This window comes from Talaromyces marneffei, chromosome 8 (genome assembly GCF_009556855.1).
Source record: "Talaromyces marneffei chromosome 8, complete sequence".
Taxonomy (NCBI): Eukaryota; Fungi; Ascomycota; class Eurotiomycetes; order Eurotiales; family Trichocomaceae; genus Talaromyces; species Talaromyces marneffei.
This window is the reverse complement of record NC_072355.1, coordinates 27,871-39,671: the sequence shown is the minus strand read 5'-3', so window position 1 is coordinate 39,671 and position 11,801 is coordinate 27,871. Positions and strand designations below refer to the sequence as shown.

At 46.6% G+C, this 11,801-nt stretch overlaps 6 protein-coding genes across 6 annotated transcripts; 3 read left to right on the top strand and 3 right to left on the bottom strand.

The window, feature by feature from the left end:
- Positions 1-231: 231 nt before the first annotated feature.
- Positions 232-1,375, top strand: EYB26_009371 (uncharacterized protein; the record flags this gene model as incomplete). Its single annotated transcript, XM_054268621.1, has 2 exons — positions 232-575; positions 631-1,375. 2 exons carry the CDS (start codon positions 232-234, stop codon positions 1,373-1,375), a joined length of 1,089 nt encoding a protein of 362 aa, XP_054124596.1.
- Positions 1,376-2,055: 680 nt separating this feature from the next.
- Positions 2,056-4,028, top strand: EYB26_009370 (uncharacterized protein; the record flags this gene model as incomplete). Its single annotated transcript, XM_054268620.1, has 4 exons — positions 2,056-2,107; positions 2,176-3,034; positions 3,082-3,718; positions 3,771-4,028. 4 exons carry the CDS (start codon positions 2,056-2,058, stop codon positions 4,026-4,028), a joined length of 1,806 nt encoding a protein of 601 aa, XP_054124595.1.
- Positions 4,029-4,801: 773 nt separating this feature from the next.
- Positions 4,802-5,812, bottom strand: EYB26_009369 (uncharacterized protein; the record flags this gene model as incomplete). The annotated part of the gene is made up of 4 exons (XM_054268619.1): positions 4,802-5,091; positions 5,152-5,297; positions 5,361-5,444; positions 5,511-5,812. 4 exons carry the CDS (start codon positions 5,810-5,812, stop codon positions 4,802-4,804), a joined length of 822 nt encoding a protein of 273 aa, XP_054124594.1.
- Positions 5,813-6,750: 938 nt separating this feature from the next.
- On the bottom strand, positions 6,751-7,526 carry EYB26_009368 (uncharacterized protein; the record flags this gene model as incomplete). Its single annotated transcript, XM_054268618.1, has 5 exons — positions 6,751-6,908; positions 6,967-7,085; positions 7,157-7,293; positions 7,359-7,393; positions 7,445-7,526. The coding sequence occupies 5 exons, from the start codon at positions 7,524-7,526 to the stop codon at positions 6,751-6,753; spliced, it is 531 nt and encodes a 176-aa protein (XP_054124593.1).
- Positions 7,527-7,920: 394 nt separating this feature from the next.
- EYB26_009367 (uncharacterized protein) lies at positions 7,921-9,545 on the top strand (the record flags this gene model as incomplete). Its single annotated transcript, XM_054268617.1, has 5 exons — positions 7,921-8,216; positions 8,274-8,545; positions 8,603-8,967; positions 9,020-9,449; positions 9,517-9,545. The coding sequence occupies 5 exons, from the start codon at positions 7,921-7,923 to the stop codon at positions 9,543-9,545; spliced, it is 1,392 nt and encodes a 463-aa protein (XP_054124592.1).
- A 705-nt stretch (positions 9,546-10,250) lies between these two features.
- On the bottom strand, positions 10,251-10,778 carry EYB26_009366 (uncharacterized protein; the record flags this gene model as incomplete). Its single annotated transcript, XM_054268616.1, has 1 exon — positions 10,251-10,778. One exon carries the CDS (start codon positions 10,776-10,778, stop codon positions 10,251-10,253), a length of 528 nt encoding a protein of 175 aa, XP_054124591.1.
- Positions 10,779-11,801: the final 1,023 nt, after the last annotated feature.

Here is an 11,801-nt window from a genome sequence, read left to right as displayed (position 1 = left end):
GCGCGGCGATCGGTGCTCCGCTTTCGGGGAGTGGAGTCCTCCTCGCCAAAGCTCGGACTGGCTCGGCATTCGGGCCGTTATTGCATACATCAGGACGGCCATCATGGCCGATGTAAGCATTCCATCGAGCTCTTCTCTCCCTCAAATGTCATCAATCCATGCCTTCTTTCCCATGTATACAGACACAAAACAAATTTTGCAGGAAGCCAAAGTCCCCTCCGAAGCACCACTATGGCTTTCCTTTCTGAATCGACGTATTTTTTAATTCTATCAATCATTGCGTGCATTCTGCTTTGGGGTGTCAGCCTCTTCAATGGAACTGTAACGGCGCTCATAGTCGCGTCGTGGACTGGCCGCTTTGAAGACGGAACGCCGTTCAATACCACCTACACTGGCTGCTTTCCTCTCGATTTCCCCATTTCCTTACTGGTGGCATTCTTCTTCTACGGCACGAATGGCTCACACCCTGGGTATCAATTTTTCCTGATAGATGCATATGCAACTTTACAGTCGGCTTTTGTATGGCTATATGCTGAAAGTACACGGCCTAATGAGAAGCCATTTGGCATTTCCAAGTAAGCCAGAACGGTACACAAATCGAAAGAACCTGTTAGGGCTAATTTCTGTCAGTCCGATCATATGGGGTCTCATGTGGCAGGCTTTTGGCGCTGCCATCGCTCTTCCTCTTTACTTTCGCGCCCATCTTAGGTGGGTTGATAAAGTTGGCGATAGCTTATCATCCGTAGATGTTGCTGCAGCCAGATCGCTTCCTGCCAGTTTCATCTTTGGAGCATTGCTACCCGCTATCATTGGCATGCTCCCAACATGGTATCCCAGGTCGGATGTGCTTCACCAGAACATACTAGCTGCTTGGCAGCCGGATCCAGTCTGGGTTTCCATTCTTCAGGCAATCCAGGTGTTTGTATTATCCTCTCGGACTAGAAATAATGAACGGGCCGTCTGGTGGACAAGATTGAGTTACCTCTTAGCCGCCTTATCCTCGGCTACAGGTCACATATACGGTATGGGGTCAATCCTGATGTCTACAGACCCCGCAATGACAATAATCGGAGTTTACGTCCCATTCATCTTTACTGGGCCGGATGGAGCTATTCAGAAGCTTGCGAATGGAACATGGCTCTTTCTACAATATGACTTGATCATCATCTCAATTTCCTGTATATCTTGGGCCTATTTGTTAGTGTTGCGGACTCTTCCATTTAACACTTGGATCCGCAGCTATCTCCTCATTATTCTGATGTCCAGTAGTGCTGTTCTGGGGCCTGGAGCAACAGTCTCACTGTCATTATTCTGGAGAGAGGGTTATTTGTCTACAAAACGCATGTCAAAGTACGCTATGGCGAAATCTCAATAGTAGAAAAGTGGACTGGATTTGTGTAGTTTATAATACATCTTTCGGGCGGGATGTGATGCGTTCTTGGTGGCGGAAATGGTGCGGAGAGTCTATCTAGCAGTTTGGTGATTTGGCGATGCGGTTGTCGAAGAAATACAAAAGTATGTCTCCAAATAAAATACGATGCTTTGCCAGCGATTGCCTTCTCACTGTAATCTAAGTCGTGCCATTAAAAAATTGAAACCACGGTAAAGCTAGCAACAATGGAGGGCCATCGCTGAACGCTATTCCTTCAACAGGGCCTTGTTGTTCGTGATCGTACGCAGGCATGTACTAAAATTCTGCCGGTCGGTACTACTTGGTCCATTCCGTTCTAAGCTTATTGTAGCATACCTGGTCTGTTAATTTGCTCGGCGTCGAGACCGAGATGCCGCCCTCCTTGCTAGAGTAGAATCTTCTCGGTGCGAGTCGTATCCGCTCATAGTTCGGCTTTGTGGCATCATGTTATTCCGCCATTAAACTTCAAGTGCATCATACAACTAGGATTTAGACCCCCCCGAAGCCCCGGCTTGAAGGTGGAGGTAGGTTTTGTCGAACTGGATCCGTATAAACCTCTGCATCCCGTATAAACCTCTGCATCCCGTAAAATTCCTCTTTATCGATGAGTATTCATTACCAAGTGAAAGACGCAAGCTTTGTTAATGGAGTCCTTACCGCCCAATCAATATGTTGATGTTGCCATTATTGGCGCAGGTGTGTAGAGCTTGTCCTCCTAGATACTTGATTGTTTTATCTCAACGCTTATCGATATTTGGCACTAGGCTGGTATGGCCTCGTTGCGGCGCGTACCTACTTGCGAGTTCGTCCTGACGTTAATTTGTTGATCATCGATTCTGATTCAACCGTTGGGGGAGTATGGAGTGAAAGGAGACTTTATCCAAATCTAGTTGCTCAGGTCAATCTCGGTCTGTTTAATTACATCGATACGCCGATGTCACCGGAGGGAATGAACGACAAAAGACAGGTCACAGGGCGTATGATTCACAACTATCTACAAAAATACGCCGAAGACCATGATCTCCTTTCTCGTATTCGATTCAATACCCACGTCGAAAAAATTGAGCGTGGTCCTCGAGGCTGGCGTCTCCGCTTCCGGAACAGCCCCGACCTCCTGGATGCTGGGAAGCTTATGGTAGGACCCGGAGTCACGTCCATTCCAAACATGCCACAATATTCGCCTGAGAATGTGAAAGTGCCAATCGTTCATTCTCGAGATTTGGGTGAATCGTTCACCGAACTGCAAAAGAATGAATATCAGCACGTCATGGTGGTTGGGGCGGCCAAGTCCGCATACGATGCTGTATACCTACTTTTAACAATGGGCAAAAAGGTAACATGGGTAATCCGACCTGGAGGTTCAGGGCCACTTGCCATTTTGCCATCGGAGTTGCTTGGCTTCTGGACAAGTATTGGAGTTGCATCTACCAGGTTGATGACTGGTCTCAGTCCTTCGATACTGAATACTAAAGGTTTGGTATACTCTATGTTCCAAAACAATCAGATTGGGCGCTGGTTGGCCGGGAAATTCTGGGACACTGTGGCGTATCTGAGTGATCTTCATGCGGGCTATGATAAAGGTGACCATGTGGCGGGTTTAAGACCAGAAGTGGATGGGAAAAGGTCGGCCTCCATTCTGATTCAAATGAGCGTGGCTGACACACCCATAGTATTTTCTGGGCAAACTCCGGTCTTGGTGTCGTCACTCTGCCGGATTTTTGGTCCACAATTCATAAAGGCGATGTTACAATTGTCCGGGATGAGCTGGGGGTTCTCAATGAGAGAACCATGTCCTTCAAATCCGGAAGGTCGGTAGAATCGGACTTCATCGTCATGTGCACGGGGTGGGGAGACCATTTTGCCATGTTTGACGATGAGACTAAATCCAAAATTGGCCTCCCAGCAAATGCTAAGGTGGGAGATCGAGACTGGAAAAGTATAGATCGCGAAGCAGAGAAGTCTGTCGACCAGAAGCTACCATTTTTAGTTAAGGGTCCAGTGCTCCTCAACGAACAAACGACCAAATCTCCATCAAAATATTGGAGACTTTACCGAAGAGTAGTACCAATTGCCCACGCCAAGTCCGGTGATCGTTCCCTCGCCATTCTAGGTCAAATCCATACAGTACAGACGCCCTTGGTTGCATCGATTCAGACATTCTGGGCGATTCTATATCTTGAAGGGGAGCTCAACCTCCCTGGAGAAGATGAAATGGCCAAGGAAATCGCCGAATGGAATGCGTGGACTCGCAAGCGTTACATCAGCCAGGGTCAGAAATTTCCATACTCCCTCTATGACTTCCTCCCTGTAAGTTCACTCTCTAACCTCTTCAAATTTTCATGCTCATGGGAAGTTTAAGTACGTTGAGACTCTCTGCAAAGATCTCGGTGTCAACTCTCGCAGAAAGTCCAACTTTCTAGCTGAGTACTTTTCACCATACAGACCCGAAGATTTCAGTGGAATTATCGATGAGTACTATGCTCAAAAGCGACTTCGATCGAACGAGGTGAAGTTAAACAACGTTTCAGATTATTCGACATTGTTTGATTACTCGACGTTGTTTGCGATCCTTCTAGCTGGACTTGGCACTCTTCTTGTCTTCGCAAACGGGGCCTAAAGCAGCCCGTCGAATGGCCAGGCCTCTCAGGGGTGGTCGTTATTCTTCCTCTTCCTTACAGTCAACCAGCTGGATATCATGAGTTGAAAAGAAATGTCATCATTTACTGTCCGTCTGACGTTTATTCTCTTGTTCTTTCAATAGTTCTTTCTTCCTTGTGAGATTCTCTTGGGCGCTTCGGCTTTGCTTGCTATTCAACGAGGCATGTAAAGACAGGCCTGATTAACATATGATATTACTCATTGTCAAGTAATTTTTATCAAGATTCAGCTAAATACTCGTGTTAACGACTTGAATCTCCACACCCATTTTACGTAAACGTTAGCTCCAGTGATAGAGACGCTCAAGGCTTGTCTTTTCCTTTCCCCAAAAAGGGTTTGCCCTTAGTTTCCAGCGCATATTTAAATCTTTTTTGCCCATTTTTGCCCATTCTTGTATTGCATGTTCTGGCTAATTCTTTTAGCTGCTTATTTTCGCGGAACAGTATCTTGATCCCCAAAATTTCCCGTAGAGTTCTATGTTGTCTTAGAAAGCTTTACCGTTTCTAGAGGTAGTTGATGAGGCGAATGCACAGTATCCCCTTGTTATTTTCACGCAAGAATAGCAATGAATCTTCTTTTCTGATTTGTACCACGGCTCGCTTTATCTTTAGCATTACGTTTTCAGATCAGCAACTCAAACTACATCGACGCTTAGGAGACCACAAATCATGTGCAAAAGTCACTCTGTGGAAACATTGATTCACTGTAGACAAGCCTAGATAGATCTTCTGCTTACATAGCTACATACCCGCCATCTACAGGCAGCGCAATTCCTGTTACTACCGCCGCGTCATCACTGGCCAGAAACACAGCGCCTCCGGCGACGTCATCCGCCCCGAGCCAATCGCCCCAAGGTGTTGCATTGAGGAACGCTTGTGCAGCGGTTTCGTCCAGGTCACGGGTCATGGCTGTCTTTATCAAGCCAGGGCAAAGAGCATTGGCTGTGATACGATCTCGAGCGTAATCCAGGGCAATCTGCCGGGTTAAATTCAGAGAGGCGGCTTTCGAAGCATTGTAGGCTCCTGAAAATCATCGGCAATTGGGATTAGTACTAACAATAGGATACAAAGAAGCCCACTTACCAGCACCACCTGCTGAAGCTACCAGACCCATCACACTTGAGACATTGATGATCCGCCCCCGACTGCCTTTAGCGTCAGGCTCCTGAGTCACCATTTGAGCAAGCGAGTGTTTACTGCCGTTGTATACACCAGTGGCATTGATACGGCTAGTAACTAGTTTTCAGCAGCTTGGTCAAAATTTGCCCTTGTTGGGACAGTGGAACACTGACATGAACCTATCCCACTCCGAATCAGGAAGCTGATGGAGTCGAAGGGTTGGATCGGTGTGACCAATACCCGCATTGTTGACTATACTACAGTACATGGTATTTTTGAGCACTTCACTTTGCGCAAAAAAAGCAAGCCGTCGAGTAACTTACACATCTAGTCGACCCCCTTCCTCAACTGCTACCTGTATCATTTGCTTGACCTCCTCACTGACTCCTACGTCGCACTTGACAAACCGGGCCTTGCCCTCACCATATTCCCGACAGATCATCTCATGAGTAGCTTCATTCTCTCCATCGCTGCCCTTGCGTGGCTCTGGTTGCAGATCCGCACAGACTATAAGTTTGGTGCCGTGTGATGCAAAAGCTAAGGCTATGGCTCGGCCTAACCCAGAAGAGGAACCAGTGACCACAGCAACCTTGTTGTGTAGACGAGGGATGCCGTTATCAGTCATAGTAAACGACAAGTCTGTGGTGGCTTCGATTGGGTTCCTCAAATAGTAGTCTGAGATAGCAATGTTTCAGAGAGGATGAATCTCCAAGTGTTGGATAGTCTGCATACTCAGCTTGGACCAAGACCAACCGAGTATGAATAATAAACCTATATAGGTTCAATGGTACACCTAAATCTGTGCCCTCAGGATATTAAAGAACGGAATAAAAGTGCTTAATATACCAATCTTCCCACTTTCACATTCACTTTATGTGTCGCAGGATTTAGGTAAACTTCGGCCTCCCTCGGAGAAGCTATCCCCAAATTAGAATGCTCGGCGAGACGACCGAGGGCTATGCGGACAGTGGATTCTATAAGTTACGACATTATGAAAAGTACTATACCGACCCCCGGCCCCAGAGTTGCAGGGGAAAGCAACTGGCTGGTGAATTGGTTTGGGTTAAGGCAGCGTCTTAAAGAGTTTCAGTGTTATAGAACTGGCTAGCTACTGGATCCTTACATCCATACCTCCATTCCGCAAGAAGTAGTCAGGCTACCACTAGTATTGCTTGTAGAAAGGGCTATGGTGTGACTTTAGACTTCCAGTATAATCAGGTCGTAAAGATATTTTGACTTTCTCTTAAAGTAGGAGGAATTGACTAGTCTCCCTTAGATGGAAAGGTATATTTCATGCTACGATTCAAATAAGGAGGATTGCGACACGTGAAACTCAATCTCTGGTATATGACTGCTGGCCCAGAAATTGAAGAGTTTCATCAACCCTGCTAAACGTAGCGGGTATATATACTACAACGGTACGCACTTCACATCGTGCTTGTAATATAGTTTTGACGGCAAGGCCAATTCGGCATAATGAACCGTGTTCCCAGTGGAGAGGATAACATAAATTTACTATAGGACATCAAACTGCGTTCTACATGCCCATCCCTTCCTCAACATTCACTCCAAACCCGTAGCAGGAATGACTCTCGAGATGCGAGTCTCGACTTGAATTCCCCGAGTTTCCTGGTTGATAATCATGCGACTATTTCCGATGAATGTCATGTTTTCAAGATCCTTCAGCTTCTCTGCTCCGCTGTGGAAATAATGCGTATTGGCTATAGACCAATGATTAGCCTTCATACTAGACAACATTATACAAACAAAGCAACTTACTGCTGGCACCGAAAGGGATTGTCTTCGATGTGGGATCCATATTAAAGCAGGCCATAACATCCTTGTCAAGCGTTACAACTCCGTGGTAGGGAAAGTTGATGATGGCACCATCTTCGGTCCTATGAGTTCCATCTCAGCTCTCATTCAAAACATGTAATCCGCCAAGCCATTCATGGATGTGAAGTCTTACTGTGCCACGGCTTTCACGTCAATGCGAGCATGTTTCTCATCGGAATCAAATGAGAGCCAATCAGCGCCGTGAAAGATCTCGGCCTTGAAAGCTGGTTCAAACCCTTCGACAGTTTCGAGCGTGCCTTTACCAAATTCCTATCATTTGTTGCGCAAGTTAGAATTCCAAGCTTTTTCAGTTTCGAAAGGTATCTGCGTCTTACAAAGTGAATAAGAGTTGGCCCGTTCTCACGCACGCCTAGAAAAGAGTGAGACTTCGGTCGAGCTGAATGTATCTACCTTAACTTACCGACAACACGCTTTGCAATAACATCCACCACTTGATTGATGGCTGGAACAACAGTTGGGTAGTTCACAGTAGGAGCGACCATTGTGGCGTTTGTATAACTTGAACTTATTCAAGGGCGATAGTCAATGCGGTATGAAGATGTATGAGTGACAACGAGATCTAAAAGTAATGGATATTGTTAGCGTGTTATATATCTATATTGATTATTGCTGTCGCTCGTATCGAATTAAGCTTTCGGTCCGGACGCCGAGGCTTTGCATGCATTAGCTTCGGTGGTGCGCGCCGACTCGGCCACATATAAATGAGATTGGATGATGGTTGCAGTTAACTATCGCGGTGTCGGAATGGCAACCCCGCAGGCTTCGTCACTATCGATGGTAACGATTCCCTGCCTGTTATATAGTACAGAATAAGTCCTGAAACCTTTTCAGACTTCTTAGCATAGAGCAGTGGCTGCGCACTTGCTCAATTCAACAATGGGGAGTCAAAAGAGATTCCGAGTGATCGTTGTAGGTGGCGGAGTTGGTGGTCTTGCTGCTGCTCATGCTTTCGAGAAGGCGGGTATCGACCACATTGTTCTCGAAAGGGGCGAAATTGCGCCGGCGCGTGGAGCTAGTATTGGGATTTACCCCCACGGGGCCAGAATTCTCCAACAATTTGGAACACTTCAAGCTGTTGACGACGAAACGTATCCAATAGAGAGGGCCAAGAATTTTCTCCCTGACGGGTCACTCATTGCCAACAGTGAATTGTTCAGATTTCTGAGACAATAGTGAGTTCAAATTTCGTCAGTCAATCTTGAATTAGAGTGTAAGCTTACGTTCCGCAGCCATGGGTATCCTATTCCGGTGCTGGAGAGAAGGAGGTTCCTGGAGATCATGTATGATGGATTGTCTGACAAGTCCCTAATCAAGTCTCATAGCAAGGTCGTGGATATCATCGACTCTGAGGACAATGTCAAGGTGATCCTCGCCGATGGCACCGTAGAAGAAGGGGACTTGGTACTAGGGGTCGATGGAGTTCATAGTCTGGTCAGAAGCTTGATGTGGAGAAACGCGAATGCGGCCATTCCAGGCTTCATCACCGCGAATGAGAAAAAAAGTAAGACCAAGTCAAGGATGCTATGAACCGTCAGGCTTACCTTTGACTGGATGACAGCCCTCCATGCTGATTACAGTCTTTTGATTGGTTTCAGCGAGACAGGATCGCACATGAGTCCAAGCGATCTCTATTGCACTCACTACGATGGGAAATCATTCTTGACCATAGGAGGCAAGAAGCATACGTTTTGGTTTGTCTTTTTCAAGAATGATAGAGTCCACTGGCCAGCCCTACCAAAATGGACTCAAGCAGATGCGGAGAGACGCGCTGCTGAATGCATGGATTGCCCCATCTCCGAGACCCAAGTTTTTGGGGAGCTCTGGAAAACCGCCATCCGAACGGAGCTTGTGAATGTTGAAGAAGGTCTTTTCGAGCACATGTTCTTTGGGCGTGTTGTTCTTGCAGGTGATGCTGTTCACAAGGTAAACCTAACCACCTGGTTTCACATGCGATGGTCCTGACATTGAAATATAGATGACACCAAACATCGGACTGGGCGGTAACAGTGCCATGGAAAGTGTTGTCGTCCTCACGAATCTTCTCCATAAAGCCATACAGGAGCACCCAGAGGGCAAGCCAGACAAGGCAGCTATTCAGAATTTACTCCATGAATATCAGAAGGACCGTCAAGTGCGAATGCGACAGTTTATTGACTTCTCCTCTTTGGCTACCAAAATTCAGGCTTGGGAGACTACCTGGTACAAGATTCTCTCTCGAGTCATTCCTTTCTTGCCAGACGACACCTTTGCAAAACAGGCCAGCATTCTGTTCAAGGCTGCGCCGAAACTCGACTTCATCCCTGTACCTGGCGATTTGAAAGGGTCGGTGAAATGGGACGATGACGTCTTAGAAGCGAAGTATAGAGAGTCTTTCCCAAGACCTTCTATCAGCGATTGGGTGCGAAGTATGTTTAGATACACTTTCAAGCCGGCTCTTAGCTTGTGTATATTATGGGTTTTTCTCGTGATTAGAAGCTCAAAGGCTAGCGAAGCGACGATAAGCAACTAAGTTTCAAGATGGCTGCTCCGCCAAACCGATGGTTCTCTGATCACTCGCTGTTGATCGACTGGACGGCTAGCCAAGGGAGAAACATCTCTCAGGGGTGCACGTTATTGCAAATACTTTTTGTATGATTTTTGGATATGGTAGGGTTGTTAAAATAAGGCACCTAGGTGATATCAACTCAGACCCAGTCCTCCATGATAATAAGAGGGACGGGCGTCATCCTCGCTCATGGCTTAGGGCCCCTTTCAATGTTCCTCCCTGGCAGCTCGGATATGATAAGAAATTTACACCATCCTTGGTAGATATGTCTTTCTTGAATTTTAGCAGTCATATACACATGTTGTTCGGCGGCAAAGCAACATTCACTATTTGTACGAGGGCTGCAAAGTATCTGACAACGAACTGCGTAGAGATAGCATATATGTAGATGATGCAGTAGGTGGTAAAATTGAAGAGCATGCCAACGTAGACAAGCATGTCGCATCCCTAGCTTCTTAACTGCACTTAGTTTGGATTTTTGGATTCTTCGCCAATACGGCTATCCAATAGATTTACAAATTCATACCAAAACACCCCTAATGTGACTGCATGGATGAAAGTCCTCCTAATTCAATAAAGTCCACCGCTTTCAGTGAGAATCAATGTTGCTGCATTATTTCTGACTGCTATATACACCTCGCTCGCTCTTCCATCTACACTATTACACAGCTGTGACCAACCCTGACTTCAAGTCGAAAGTGAATCCATAAGTTTGCTCTGCCAGCTCAGGTCGAACAAGCAGGGAACGCTTGAAAACCTCAACATCCTCCCGAACACTTTGTACAGCGTTGGCTCCCTTGGCTCGAAATGTGTCTTTCTCATCCACGTTTCCGGGGGCTCGCGCGTTGATGGCTTCGCGGACCCCTTCGTCGGTGTAAAACGTCGTGCCACAATCCAAATGATGTATGATCATAATTTCCGTCAGGCCAATGGCATAGTCAAGAGCAACAATATCATTGATGAGCGGACCGACGCGGCCACCGGTGTTTCGAAGGTGGAAAACGTCCGTAATCTTGAGGTCTAAGAACTCATACGGATTTACTCGGATATCACAGCAAGTAACGACTACAACCGACGGCGAGGTAACTGCAGCAGCCTTGAGCTCACTCAAAAACGGTTTTGGGGAGAAGTTTGTGGCTTGGGCTCGATTCCGCTCGACAAGATTCTTGACATCGGGGTAAGTAGGCATGATTAGCTACGTGCATTCGTTTGTTGAGGACGCTGAAATGATTAGAGATGCTATGGTCTGTACGAGCATTGCTTTTGCACAGCTTTAAAAATGGACATTTCACGGGCATGCAATGAAGCTTTATCGCGGCGTTGCCGGCAAACGCCAACGCCGACGGGATTCTTTCCTTCCCCCCGCGGCCCGCCGCGCTGAAACCTGCTCCTAGCTACTGCCAGCCCAGGTCAATATCGTCGTTATTTCTCTTCATTGAGACACAATACCCAGATTGATGTGGATCAAGTCTTCGCGGTACATATCTCAGTTTGCCCCTCCGCCGTGAACATCCCACTTATTCATTCGACAAAGCATAGGCGTGAACGAAGCTCGATCCCGCCAATGACAAGACAGATACGGAGGCAAGCGGAGAGATGCGGAGTTCGTTCACCGAGCCCCTTTTCCTACCTGGTTTATGAACTCGAGACCGCTCCATGGTAGATTGGAGCAAACACAATATAGATCCACTCCTTTACGCCTCAGTTTATTGTGTATGATTTGCATTAATCTCGCCACTCAACGTTACCTGATAAAATCTGCGAGTTTCGTATCTAGCCGCCCGTCAGTAGTAACATCGGCGCCACGCCGCTGTCCTCCGCCGCCCCTAATGCATACCATGTACTGTAGTGCAATGCAACAGTAGATCAATTAATTAACATTATTGCACATTCATTCAGCTGCGTTGCTCCATCGGAGTACATCTATTCAGCACACTCTCTAAACGTATCTATTCCACTGCAGGCATTAGTCAAAACTTCGGAGACTCGCCAGATCTATTGCATAAGGGATATATCACGTCTGGGGAGAACCAGATATATCTTTTTGTTTTCAATCTTATAGTCAACCGAACTTTTACATCAACAGAAGGTATCTCGACCACTATCACGGATTCCTTTACTGTACCGCCTGTGATGCGCGGATGGCCATGACATGAAGTTTGTTTGTTCTTTCTTTTTTCTTTTTCTTTTTCTTTTTTGATACCTGATTCAA